Below are 14,771 nucleotides of genomic sequence, written 5' to 3'. Positions count from 1 at the left end.
GCAAGTAACAGAAAGGTAAAGGACTAAATGACTATAGAATAATATAAGAAATGACTTAATAAGATGGAGAGAATAAGCTGGTTAAAAAAAAATAGCAACAAACAGGCTGGTATTTGTACCCTCTAAATATCCCTAAATACCAAGAGCAAAATAATTTATATAACTGTTTAAAGTGAAAAATTTTGGAGACAGAGATTGGGGAATGGATGAATCAGACCTATAGTGGGAATTTTATGTATTTTCCTGAATGTAAAGATCACATAAGGGTTTTTAAAAAATTTTTATGAGTGCATTTATAATTATACAAAATAGTGGGATTTGGATTTTCTCAAGGAGCAGTTGTGTACTGGATCCTATATACCAGCTTGTGAGAGACAAGTGTTTTCAGAAACTTTGCAAGACTGTTTAATATATCCATTAGTAAGAATTAAATTATATAACTTACATTAAATTGAATTTAAAAAGGTAATACAAACTTGGTATGCCTTATCTGAAATGCCCAGGACAAAAAGTCTTTCAGGCTTCAGAATTTTTTGGATTTTAGAAAATTTGCATAGACTTCATTGGTTAAGCATCCTACTCTGAAAATCTGAAATGCTCCAAAATCTGAAATATTTTGAGCATCATGTCAGACCTCAAAACGCTTCAGACTCTGGAACATTCTGAATTTCAGATTTTAAGATAAGGGATGTAGTAACTCTAAGCTAAATTCATCACTTCCTATATTGCTGCATTTTGTTATTGTGTATGCTTTGAGGAGGTTTATATCTATTATAAACACACATGGTAGAAATATTATAAAATGGTAAACTACTACAATATATCTCTTCCCAATTGTACTTTCAGAGATATCACATTATAGTTTGGAATCAGTCATGGTGGGAGAAATGACACCACTAATATTGGTGAATACTATAAATCAAGGCTTTTTCCCTCCAAAGAACTGATTTTAAAAAATTGCCAATATATCACTCCTATGGGATATTCTAAAATTTTGATAAGGAGGGCTGGTTTAAAATTGGTAAGACTGTAGCTAGGCACAGTGGCACATGCCTACAATCCCAGCAACTCTGGAGGCTGAGGCAGGAGGATCACAGGTTTGAGGCAAGCCTAAGCAATTTAGTGAGACTCTGTCTCAAAATAAAAAATAAAAAGGCCTTGGGGTGTAGTTCAGTGATTAAGTGCTCCTGGGATAAATTTCCAGTATTTAAAAAGAAAAAACTCATAATACAAATAATTGACCATTCTTTTCTCATAAATTGGTATAAGTCACTCATCTTTAAAGATATGACTTTGGGGATTTAATTTTGATTTGGGATCTCTCTAGCAAGAAATGAAGAGAGTAAGTGTAGAATAGAATCATCAAGAATCATTGTTGAATACTTCTCAGGACCATGCTCTTAGTTCTAACATTTAAAAACCAAAATATAAAACTTTTCAAAACACTAAATTTAAAAAAAATATATATGTATATGTATATACATTATATATATTTTAGTTGTAGGTGGACACAATACCTTTATTTTATTTATTTATATGTAATGCTGAGGATCAAACCCAGGGCCTTACACATGCTAGGTGAGCTCTCTACCACTAAGCCACAACCCCAGCCCCAAAACACTAAATTTTTGTGAATATGGATGAGTATGAAACTGAACAGTGCAGACGTGTTCCTTAAAATTCTATTGTTTTTCAAAGTGCCTTACCACATGGAGTAAGAAAGAGGCTGCACAGACGACCCTATGTCTCATGTGTTGGCATTAACCAAATAAACTAAGCTTTTCGTATCATTTTTTAATATATTGAGGTTCTATGCAAAATGTTATTAGAAAAAAATATTCACTGAAGAAATTAAGGAAAGAAGGGAGGAAGGAAACCAGAATGTTAGAGAATGTAGGTGTGTTTGTGCGTATGGGTACATGCATGTATGTACACCATCAGAACTTATGAAAGGTATGTTTGTGTGGGTGAAACAGGTACAGTTTTAGAAGGTATATATGTATACACACATACACACACATATATGTATGAAATTGTTGGTATTTGAGACTTTAAGATTATAGAGTATGTAGATAACCTTTTAAAGGGAATAAAAAACAAGTGTAATTTTGGATCTTAACAATTACATTATTTGGGCTAAAACACAATTTTATGTGGTATATTTCATCATTTGTAAGGCAAGGGCAACTTTATCAAACTAATAGAAAAAGAAAATAAACACTTTAAAATGAGAAGTCTCAAAATTTTTAGACAATAAAAACACTGCTAGTTAGAATATTGTCTCAAGAATATAAGCAAATATCTTTCAAACTAAACAGCCTTTTGAAAATGGAAAACAAATAAATGCATTAATTTAAATGAGCAGAAATGCATCTACTTTTAAGAACTCCCCCCCCCCCCCCGCAAGCAAATCAACCAGAGGAAAGTACAATAATAGCTGTAAGACAAGGTTTCATGGAAGATGAAATACTGGCTGCATGGAGGATGTTGTGGTCCATACTTTGTTTTCTTTGAGGTCTTCTACCCTAATGGTAACCAGGACCATCTAGCTTAGCTTATGAAATCTGACAAGGGTATAGCCCATGGCAATAAGGATGCAGGACAGTGATTTTATTTCTTATTTTATTCATTGCAGCCCCAGGGAGAGAGATAACGAGAACAGGAATGAAATCCACATCTCCTACATAAAACACTGTGGAACGTTACTACCAGGTCACCGGGGGGAAAATAACATATTTTATTTTAAAAGACTTCGTTATACTATTTATGATGGAAAATCATTTGTTTTGGGTTGTCCAATAACATTAAAATCTTACTTCCATTAATCATAACTTTGAATGATTATTTTCACAAAAATTATTTGATATTTGTTTATTGGATTTAAAAAATTTAGCTACTGTTTCAGAAATGGGAAAAAAGACTACTACCAACTTATAAAATATGTCAGATAACTATAAAATAATCAGAAATAACTTTTAAAAAATTTGTTTGATTCATTTAATATTCCTACATGGATGTTTATTGTCTTTCTCTTATTGCTACACAATGTTGGAGACACTGATGAAAACCCTAGCAAATTCTGGGAGAAATTATCTGGATTTGACCTTCCTAAGAGCTGAAGAAGATTAAGAAATTCCACAGATGAATTAATGCCTAATTTACTTACATTTGTTGAGCCATGTAAAATTTTTGATATTTGAATGTTTTGACCTAAAAAATGATAAGTGAATATAATTCAATTAAATATATAACTAACAGTGACCCTGACATTCAAACATTCTCTATAAAATAGAGAAAATACTATTATATATCATTCTTGTGAGGGTTAAGTGAGCACTGCATGTACAGCACATAGGATCATTCCTGTGCTATATGTGTATACGGGGTACAACAATCATAGAGCTATGTGTCTACATGTAGTTTGTATACACAAATCCCATAGGGAAAATACCATTGGAGAAAAATAGTTGTTGGGAGTTACTGATGATAACATTCAAATAATAAGTAACTCCCAACAACTAGTTTTCTCCAATGGTATTTTCCTTATGGGAGTTGTGTATACAAACTACATGTAGACACATAGCTCTATGATTGTTTTACCCCATTTAAACCCAAGGCATCCTTCCTTAAAAGCTCATCTGTCAATTACATCATTTTACATCTGTACCTTCTAAAAGCATGTAGATAAGGTATTTCAAACCTTCCCAAATAAATACTGGACCAAAATAAAACTAGTTAGGGAGGCTTTTACATAAGTTGTTGAAAATACAAACAGCAACAAGGGTACCTGGAACATATATTTATCTTCATTTAGTTTCTACTGATGAAAAGGAAAAAAGGGAAACTTTTGAAATGAAAACTTTGAAAATCATAGCAGGATCCCAAACACGGCTAGTATAAGAAGAAAAGTTCATGTTTTAGGGTTCCTCAGTTTTTAAAATATTTTATTCTCATATCTCTAAGGAAGAAGGAGCAGACAAATTCTTATTTTTTGTAAGGTGTTAAATAAGACAACTAAACCCCAACCCTGTAGGTAATAAATAGTGATGCTAAAACTATAAGATTTGGGTCTCTCAACCTTAAGAATTCAGTATTTTGTCTCCTACTTGTCCTATTATTATGCTCTCTCAGCAGAAATTACCATGATAAATTATTTTGGGCATTGATTAATTTAACAAATATTGACTGTGAGTCTAATGTATACACATTTTTTTACAAGTTCGAAACCAGGAAAAAGTTCTAATGAGAAAAGAATATAGGCTTTGAAACAAAATAATCTGAGAAAGCAAATGCTACTTAAATACATAGTTCTACAGACAAAAATTACAGTATGACCTCACTGTATGACATCTATAATGATCCTATTTACAAATAGGGTCATATCCTGAGGTACTGGGGGTTAGGACTTTGTTATGGTTTGGACCTTAAATGTCACCCAAAGGCTCATATATTCAAGGGTTGGTCCCAAGTTGGATGGTGCTGTTGGGAGATGGTGGTACCCTTAGGAGATGGCACCTTGGGAAAGGGAGTTAGTTCACCTGGAGTATGTGCTTAAAGGGGATGTTGGGGCACTGCCCCTCCCCCCATTTTTCTAACTGCCATACATTCATCATAATGTATTACTTTGCCACAGGCCCAAAACCAACAGGATCAAGCAACTATGGACTGAAGATTCTGAAACTATGAGGCAAAATACATATTTAAATTAAGTTAGGGCATTTTGTAACAGTGGCAGAAAGCTAACTCAGACCTTAACATGAGTTTGGGGGGAATATAACTCAATTCCTAACACAAAAGTCAGAAGGAAGATGGATAAAGTAAGGGGTTTAAAATTATTGCACTGTCTGGGAAGTAGCTAAGAAATTAATACAAGATTGCAATAAGATGCATTTTACATGTTTTATATTATCCATTAAAAGAAAATGAAAAAGGAGTGTGTGTGTGTGTGTGTGTATATATACGTATATATACATATATACGTATATATACATATATATATACACATATATGTATACATATATACGTATATATATATACACATATATATACATATATACGTATATATATACATATATATATATATATACATATATATATACACACACACACATCTATATATATATATATATACACACACACACACACACACACCAAATTCACAGCAGGATAAAATGAAATATTAAAACTTAAATCAATCCAAAAGAAAGCAAAAGAGGAAAGAGCAATAAATATAAAATAAGAGGGAGTAGGGGAAATACTGGCAAATGACACTGGCCAAAGTATACTGGTATATTGTGTGCATGAATGAATAAGTAACAAAAAATTCTACTATTATGTATAATTAACATATACCAATAAAAATATGGAAACAAAACTTTATTTAAAAAAGAGGGACCAGTAGAAAGCAAATATTAAGATGACAGATTCAAATTCCAAAATGTCATCAATAATACTAAATGTAAATAGATTACTCATCCAAAATTTCAAAAACTATAACACTTTAGTAATAATAAAAATTGTAAGCAAACAGGAAGCAATATCAGAAAGATATCTGCAAAATATGCATCTATTAGGAAACTAAACATGAATAAAAAATAGCAAGGGAAATTAGAACATGTTTTAATCTTTATGAAAACCAGAATATAATTCTAAAATTTGTAGGATACAGCTAAAAGACTGAAGTATTCAAACCAATGACTCAATATTTCATCTACCTTAAGACACCAGAAAAAGAGAAAATTAAAAAGAATACAGAAAAAATTAATTTAAGAGTAGAAATCAATGCCTTACAAAGCTGAAAAACAATATAGAAAAATCAATGAAACAAAAAACTAATTTTTTAAAGATCAGTAAATTGGATGTACCTCTAGACAGCCTGATCAGGACTAAAACAGTAGATATAAATTGCTGTGCTAATACCAGCTGGACGCATGCCTGTAATCCCAGGGGTCAGAAGGCTGATGCAGGAGGATTCTGAGTTTAAGAGTCAGCCTCAGCAAAAGCCAGGTGCTAAGCAACTCAGTGAGACCCTGTCTCTAAGTAAAATACAAATAGGGTTGGGGATGTGGCTCAGTGGTTGAGTGGCCCTGAGTTCAGTCCCCAGTAAGAGGGAAAAAAATCTAATATCATAAATAAAGGTGAAATATCAATATAAATTCTACAGATATTAAAATAATAATAAGGGAACTCTAGGAACAACTCTTGTCTGTACATTCAACAACTTAGATGAAATAGTCATGTCCCTTCACAGACACAAAGTATCATAGCTCACCAGAGAAGAAACAGATGAAAAATTCCACAAATGTTTCTAGAAAAGAGAAGAGAAATATCTTCCAATGCATTCTATGAGGTCAGCCTCAAATGATATGATAAGCAGACAAAAATGTTGAAATAAAGCACTAAGACCAGTATGAACACAAACTGAAAAGAAAATGAAATTCACAATATATAAAAAGTGATAATATGTAATGACCAAAGCACAGTTTGTCCCAATAACTCAAGAGTGGTTTAACATTTTAAAATCAATACAATTCACTGTATTATATATTAACAGATAAAAGAGAAAGACCATGTAACATCCTTTTAGATGCAGAAAATAAACAATCTGGAAAAAAAAATCCAACTCCATTCATGATAAAAACTCAGCAACTAGAAATAGAAGGAATTTTCCTCAAGATGATGAAGAATATCTGTTAAAAGCCTACAGCTAGCATCATAATAAGTGATGAAAAGATAATACTTCCTGAGATCAAGAGTGAGATAAGGATGTTTTTTTCACTACTTCTTAAAAAAAAAACAAAAACAAAAACAAACAAAAAAAACCACTGAATTGGAGGTCCTATCCAATCAAAAGGCCACAAAAAGATACAGAGCTTCCAAACTGGAAACTAAGAAGCAAAACTTTCTTCACTTATAGGCAACATAATCATTTACGTAGAAAATCCTAAGGCAAGGGGTAAAGAAGCAACTAGAACTAATAAGTTAGTTGAGCAAAATTGTAGAATATAAGGTCAATATACAAAAATCAGTTCTATTTCTATGTATTAGTAAAGAACCATCAGAAATATATATATATATATATATATATATATATGATCAATTGCTTTCTAACCAAGATACCATGGCTATCCAGTGAAAAAGGATAATCTTTTCAACAAATGGAGCTGGAACATGACATAGTCATATGTAAAAAGGTTTGAATCTAAAAAAAAAAGTTTGAACTTTGACGCCTACTTCACACAATATGCAAAAGTTGAAATGGATCACAAATCTAAATGGAAGAGCAAAATTATACAACTTCTAAAAGGGAACAGGAGAAAATATTAGTGACTTTAGGTTTGCAAAGATTTCCTAATTAGGACATAAAGGATTAAATATAAAAGAAAAAATTTTGTTAATGGGAACATCTGAATTAAAGACTTTTTGCTGGGGTGAAGGTGGGAGTTCATAACCCACTTGAATCAAAGTGTGGAATATGATATGTCAAGAAATTTGTAATGTTTTGAACAACCCACAATAAAAAATTAAAAATAATAAAAAAAGACTTTTTGCTTTCAAAAGACACTTTTACTAAGAAAAATCAAGTTATAGATTGGAGGAAAATATTTGCAAAATGACTAGTAACAAAGGGCTTACATCTAAAATATATAGAAAACTTTCAAATTCAATAAACTAGGAAACAGACACTTCTTAAAGTAGACACTTAGATACTTCATAAAATAAGATATTCAAATGGTAAATGAACATATGAAAATGTACTCAGATATTATCATTCAATAGAGAACTGAATTTTGGAAGCAAAATGAGATACTGTTATACATCTGCTAGAATAGCTAAAATTGAAGAGAATAGTCACAGCAAGTATAGGGCAGGATATAGAGCAACTGTAACCCTCATACACTGCTGGTGGGAATGCAAAAATAAACAGCTACTTGGGGAAACAGTTTGGCAGTTTCCTAAATATTTAATTTCCCTCCCTCCCTCCTTCCTTCCTTCCTTCCTTCCTTCCTGCCTTCCTTCCTGCCTTCCTTCCTGCCTTCCCTCCCTCCCTCCCTCCCTCCCTTCCTTCCTTTCTGCGGTCTAGGGATTGAACCTACTGGCACTATCACTGAGCTCCATCCCTGCCCTTTTTATTTTTGAGACAGGGTCATGGTAAATTGCCCAGGCTGTCCTCAAACTTGTGATCCCCCTGCCTTAGCCTCCCCAAATCACTGAGATTACAGACATGTACCACTGCACCTGGCTTAAATACTTAAATTATGCCTATCACATATTCTAGACATTCTACAATTTATTCATCTAGGGAAAAGAAAGCATATAACCACACAAAGACTTGTGTATACATAAAACAAAATGTGACTAAACTACAAGGAAAAACAAACACACCTATAATCTCAGTAGAAGATTTAAAAAAAATTTTTTTAGTTGTAAATGGACACAATATCTTCATTGTATTTATTTATTTTTATATGGTGCTGAGGATTGAACCCAGTGCTTCACACATGCTAGGCAAGTGCTCTACCACTGAGCTACAACCCCAGGCCCTCAGGGGAAGATTTTTAACACATCTCTTGGGGCAACTGGTTAACAAGCAATCAAAAACTGAATGATAATAACAAGAGAATTCAAAACATAGTTAATAAACTATTTGGCACATACAGAATACAGAAACTACAGTTGCACAATTCTTTCAAGAGTAAATCAAACATTTGAATAGTTGAACATATTGGATATGGATATGGAATATATTGGATTGGATGCTTGTCGTCATAAGGTTTATGTATTAGGAGCCTGGTCCCTAGTGTGGCAATGTGGATGCTGATGGAACCTTTAAGAGGTGGGGTCAAGTACTTAGTCCTTAAGTCATTTGGGATATTGCCCTACGAAAGGAATGCTAGTCTCCTGAAGGGAGTTCTTCCAAGAGTAAGTAGTTATAAAAGCCTGAGCCTGACTCCTGAATCTTACTCTGGCTTCCTGCTTCAAACTGACAAGCATAAAGGGAGGTGGAACAGAGTTGAATGGGAGCCAAGTTTTTGTATTCTATCGAAATTAAGTTGGCATTAATCCTAACTAGATTGTTATAAAATAAGATGTTAATTGTAATCCCTACAGAAACCACAAAACATGCTCAGACTTGTACGTTAATTTTCATAGCACCTTCATTTATGATAGCCAAAAAGTAGAATTAACTTAAATGTCCATCAGCTGATGAATGGATAAACAGTATATCACATACCCACAAATGGAAATATTATTCAGTCACAAAAAAAAAAAATAATAAAGTACTGTTACATGTTACCCTATGGATGAACCTTGAAAACATTATGCCCAATTTCAAAAGCCAAACATAAAAGGCCACATATTATATGATTCCAATTATACAAACTATCCAGAATAGGCAAATCTATATAGACGAAAAGTAGATGAGTGTTTGCCAGGGGAGAGGAGAGCAGAGAACTGAAATTAACTGCTCACAGGTACCATTAGCACTGTTTAGAGAATGAAAAGCCAAGCCAAAAATAGAATAGAAGGATTCATGTGCCAAAGACTAATTTCTGAACTCTTTACAGAGCAGTATCAAAAAAGATAGGCAATCGAATAAAAAAATAGACTTGGAAAGGCACTTCACATAAGTATTTATCAGTGTTCAGTAAACATAAGAAATGGTGTTCAATTTAATCATCAAAGGATATGAAAATTATACCATAATTAGATATCACCACAAAACTACCAGAATGGTTAAAATATAGAAGCCATGATAAAGTACTAGCTAGGATGTACAGTAATTAGAACTATCATATTTTGCTTGCTGTTGAAGGGTAAACTGAAATAAACATTTTTAAAAATGATTCAGAAATATTTACTCAAGATGATCTATGACCTGAAAGTTAACTCCAAAAATAAAATTTTATATATAGACAAACTGAAAGACATGTATGAGAATGTCTGCAAGAAAACTATTTATTATAGCCATGAACTGGAAATAGCATATTTCTCTAACAAAATAAAATATACTGTTTGCAAATAATTATATAGCAATGAAAATAACCTACTAGTAAACATAATCATGAATACATAATACTGAACACAGAAAATCTGATGCAAAGGAATACAATAAAATGATTCTATTTGTAAAATTCAAAATGTGGGCAAAATACCTATGGCATTAGAAGTCATGATAATTGGAAAAAGAAAGTAGCAACTAGGAGGAAACATGGCAATGTTCTAGTAATTGATCTTAGTAATGGTTAACTTGGTGCATCTTGGATACACCTTGGTGAGCTGTATAGCTATATTTTATGTACTTTTCTGTGTTTTACTCAATTAAAACAACTTTTTAAAAGTTCATTTACCTGTTTTTTCTGTGTTCTGTTCCTGTTTTCCAGCCAATCATCCATTTGCTCCTCAATTTCTTCTATAGAAGTTCCATGATCATAAGACTGAACATACGTATTTTCTAAAGGCATGTATACAGGAAATTCGGGTTTTGGTTTTTTAACTTTCTTCTGTTCTAAAAAATATTTAAAAGAACCAGTTATTGGATGTCTTAAGAATAAAAAGGATTTAAAAATATTCTAATAGTTTAGTCATAGACCATATCATGAAAGAACACATGGACGATTTTTTTAAATCAAAACAGAACTTCTTTGTTATGAATAACCTGCTGCAGTTTTCTTGTATATTAATCACTGCATTATTTAAAAATAAAACTTGGATGCTAATAAGATGATTATGACATTATCGTTGTATCTTTAGTTTTCAAAGTACGTTTCACCAAACATTTCATTTTGGCACAATAGAAAGAGCTTTAACTTCATGTCTTAATCCTATGTTTAACATGTATTAGTTGTATAATATTGGGCAAGTAACTTAATACTTAGGATAAGTATCCATTTTTTTCTGTAAAATAAATTGGCTCTCAATAAATAGTATACATTTATATTTTCAATATTCTACAAAGACAAAAATATTAGCTGGCAACATCAGGAATAGTTATAAATACAGTCATGTGTGACATAATGATGTTTTTGTCAATGAACATATTGCCTAGTGACATCATAGCCATCTTTGTATGTGTAAGCCCACTATGATGTTCCCACAATGATGAAATTGCCTAATGACACATTTCTCAGAATGTATTCCTGCTAAGAAATGCACAACTGAAAATGGCTATCAACTGGGCTCTCTACTACATCCCATTCTGATCAGCGACTCAACATGAAGAAGCGACTCATTCTTAATTACTATCATCAAAACTTACCAAGCCTCACAACCATATTTCCATCCTCCTGTATTGGCATACATTTGATTATGTGTGCTATAATGCCAATGTAATAAAATCAGTAAATACTGAACCCATAAATATTTAAATTCAATGAGAAAAGGATTTAATAAATGATTCTGCAAAAATGGAATACTAATTTGAAAGAAAACTGGACATAATCTTGTAAACATTTTGTAAAATAAATTCCAAGTGGATAAGAGAGTTTATTTTGAAAGTAATACAAATTTTACAAATGATATTAAAAATGACATTTTTAAAAAGGAAGAGTACATCTTAACTACTGAAAACCCAGGTTTTTCAAAAGACAGATGTATCAAGAAAATAGAACATAGAATAAACGCATCAAAAAGACAAAATATAGAATAAACCTATCAAGAGACAACAGATTTCAAAAGAATATTTGCAATTCAGAGAAGAAACAGAAGATTAATATAAAGAGTATAATAAAGAGATTAAATAAATTGACAAGGGAATAGGCAACCCAATAGAAAAAAATAGGTAAAGGTCACAAATAGGCAATACACAGATGAACAAATCCATTTGGCTGAGAAACAAGAAAAGATGTTCGTACTCTCTAAAGGTTAAAGAAATGCAAATTTGAGCAATGTCAAATATGGTTGTGAACCATCAAATAGAAATTTAAAAAACTAATAATATGTGTTATTGGCAGAGAAAAAGCCATCTCTAAATTGGTGGTAAAAATGACAATTATTATAGCCTTATAGAAAAGCAGTCTATAAACATCTATTAAAATTAAAATTTAACCTTTTCCCTAGCAACAAAAGTATTAGAATGTAATTGTATGTGTGTATGTATATGAGTATGTGTGTGTATAACTATTTATTATTTTCTTTAGAGAGATATAAAACTAGTAACAATAAATGCTTATTAGTAGGAGAAACGACTGAATAATTATTGAACATGCATCCACACTGAGAAATATTAGATCCACACTGAGAAATATTAGATCACCACTGAAGTAGAGCTACAGCAATTGACTAACAGAGATTCCATGAATTTCAATAACAAAAGCAAGATGAAGAAAAGCATATAAGTCTATACATTCAGGCAAAATAACACATCTCCAAATCCCTATGTGTACATATCTGTATATGTTTGTATATATTACATATATTCATGTGAATATATTTGAATATTAGTCTATAATCCATATAGAAAAAAATATGGATTAATATACTAAGGTATGTTGGGGGAAAAATGAAGGATAGAGGAAACAGAGACAAACAATAAAGGAAAAGAGAAGAAACATCACAGTAAAAATAAATAACATATGAATGTATTTTTATATACTTTAAAAATTATTAACATAAACATAAGATTTAAAAAGGTGATACAACATAAATCTATCTGAAAGTGCAGATTTCTAAAACCACATGTCAATAGCTTAGTAAATTTTAAATTCTGTGCCATTTTAATAATGTAGGGCTAAGTTTATATCATCTAACGTTTTATAATTGGCAAGATTTTACATATATTTTTTAAAATAGGTATTTTCAAAACTAAATGTCTTTTAGAAAATATGTTTAAGTAAATTAAAGACTTCTATTTGCTAAGCAGTCTCATCATTCCTCTAATTCTCTATCTTTAGTAACACCTATATAATCAGCATGGATCCAAGCATCATGAATTCTGGAAGTAATGAACATATCATTATTTATACTTCATTCAGGAAAAAAACAAATCTCAGACTATTTTTAGCAATATTATGAAGTTTATATGAAAAATTCTGAGTTAAATAAAAACATGGAGTATCTTGATGCTGGGGAGGGGGGCCTTATTAAAGTTTCTTAAATTTTGGCATCAAGTTTAGATAAATTGATTCCAAATGATAAAGGCCTGACAAAGGCAAAAAACAAAATCAAACCAATTAACTAAAGAAAAAATCAAATAACAAAATAAAAAATAAACAGCAAAAAAGCAAAAGTAAAACCCTGATTCATTACATGTCTGGTGAAGAGAAATGGTTTCTTCGTCCTCCCAAAATTAATTCAGTAAGATTATCAAAGGAATGATAAATGAGCCAATTATCATTTTAAGGGGGTCCTTCAGTTTAATGTTCTTTCCAAACAAAGTGGCAAGGACCTTGGACCCAGGAATAAACAAAACAAAAACAAACTAATTCTGGGACAGTGTAACTCTGTAGTGGAGCATTTCCGAGTATGCACAAGGCCCTATTCAATCCCTAACACCACAAAACAAACAAATAAACAAAAACATTCTGGCACAAGTAGTCTGTTTATTACATATTTGGAAACTCAAACAACTCAATTTATAAGCCAGCTACTTTGATCAAATATTTTCTGTCTCAAAGTACAAGTGTTTATTGTGGCAGGACACATTTACCAAATAGTGATTAAGGTTCTTTGGTCAGGAACTTCAGGCTATTTTTCAGGTCTTAAGATTAATACTTGTACCTTGATAGTATTGTACAAATTAAGCAAGTCACAACATCTTAAACGTATCTTTTTTTTTATCACACACAGGTAATTTTTCTTGGGAAAATATTCTGACAATAACAACCATTGTTTCAGGCAAACAAGTCAGAAAAAAACTGTAGCCACACCCTCTTCCCCATACCTCTCATCTCTGTAAAGGCTAATGGGAAGATTAGACTTCTGCCATTACCAGCCTGCAATGAGGCACTCCAACTACCCCACCAGAAGGATGTGAGAGAAGGCTGAGAGGTAATGAAGATTCTTCCCTCCCTCTGTGGAGTCAGTGGAGACCACATGAGTAGGCTGGACTTTCAGGTCTACTGGGCAGTAATAAGGTATCTGTGTCTTTCCCTGACATAATGGTTTCAGAGGAAGCCTAGTGAAGAATCAGGGCTTTCACAACTGCTCAGTGGCACTTGGAATACCACCTTCTATAATATCAAAAGACAGATTGGTAAAGCAGATGAAAATCATGGCTTATGTATATGCCATCCACAAGAAACTCACTTCAAATATAAATACAGGTAGGTTGAAAGTAAAAGGATTGAGAAAGATATACCATGCACATATTAACCAAAAGAAAGCAGAGGTACTCAATTAATATCAAAGTAGACTTCAGAACAAAGAAAATCTGGGATGAAAAGGGATACTGTATAATGACTTATAAAAAAGGTCAGTCTACCAAAAAGACATAGCAATCCTAAATGTGTATGTACCCAAAAACAGAGCTATAAAATAAAATGCAGAAAACTGATGGAACTGAAAACAAATTCAAAATTATAGTCAAAGACTTCAACACCCCTTTCTTTATATTTAAAAGCATAACTAAACAGAAGGTAAGAAAGAATATAGAACTAAACAATATCATCAATCAACTGGATTTAACTGACATATGTAGAACATTCCATTTAACAAAAGCAGAATATATATTCTTTTCAAATATATGTGGAATATATGCCAAAGAGAGACAATATCTTGGACCATAAAACATACATTAACAAATTTAAATTAACTGCCATCAGAGTGTGTTT

At 31.9% G+C, this 14,771-nt stretch overlaps 1 protein-coding gene across 1 annotated transcript in view; it reads right to left on the bottom strand.

Moving 5' to 3' along the window:
• Window positions 1-14,771, bottom strand: part of Dnajc1 (DnaJ heat shock protein family (Hsp40) member C1) — a 222,567-nt gene that overhangs the window by 71,284 nt on the left and 136,512 nt on the right. Inside the window, exon 8 of the mRNA XM_046423045.2 lies at window positions 10,353-10,510. Coding sequence (XP_046279001.1) covers window positions 10,353-10,510 — 158 coding nt within the window. The remainder of the gene's footprint in view (window positions 1-10,352; window positions 10,511-14,771) is intronic.

The sequence above is a fragment of the Marmota monax genome, unplaced genomic scaffold (assembly GCF_021218885.2).
Source record: "Marmota monax isolate L192 unplaced genomic scaffold, Marmota_monax_Labrador192_F-V1.1 WCK01_AAM20220418_F8-fsc00098, whole genome shotgun sequence".
Taxonomy (NCBI): domain Eukaryota; kingdom Metazoa; phylum Chordata; class Mammalia; order Rodentia; family Sciuridae; genus Marmota; species Marmota monax.
This window is presented reverse-complemented; position numbering and strand designations above follow the sequence as displayed.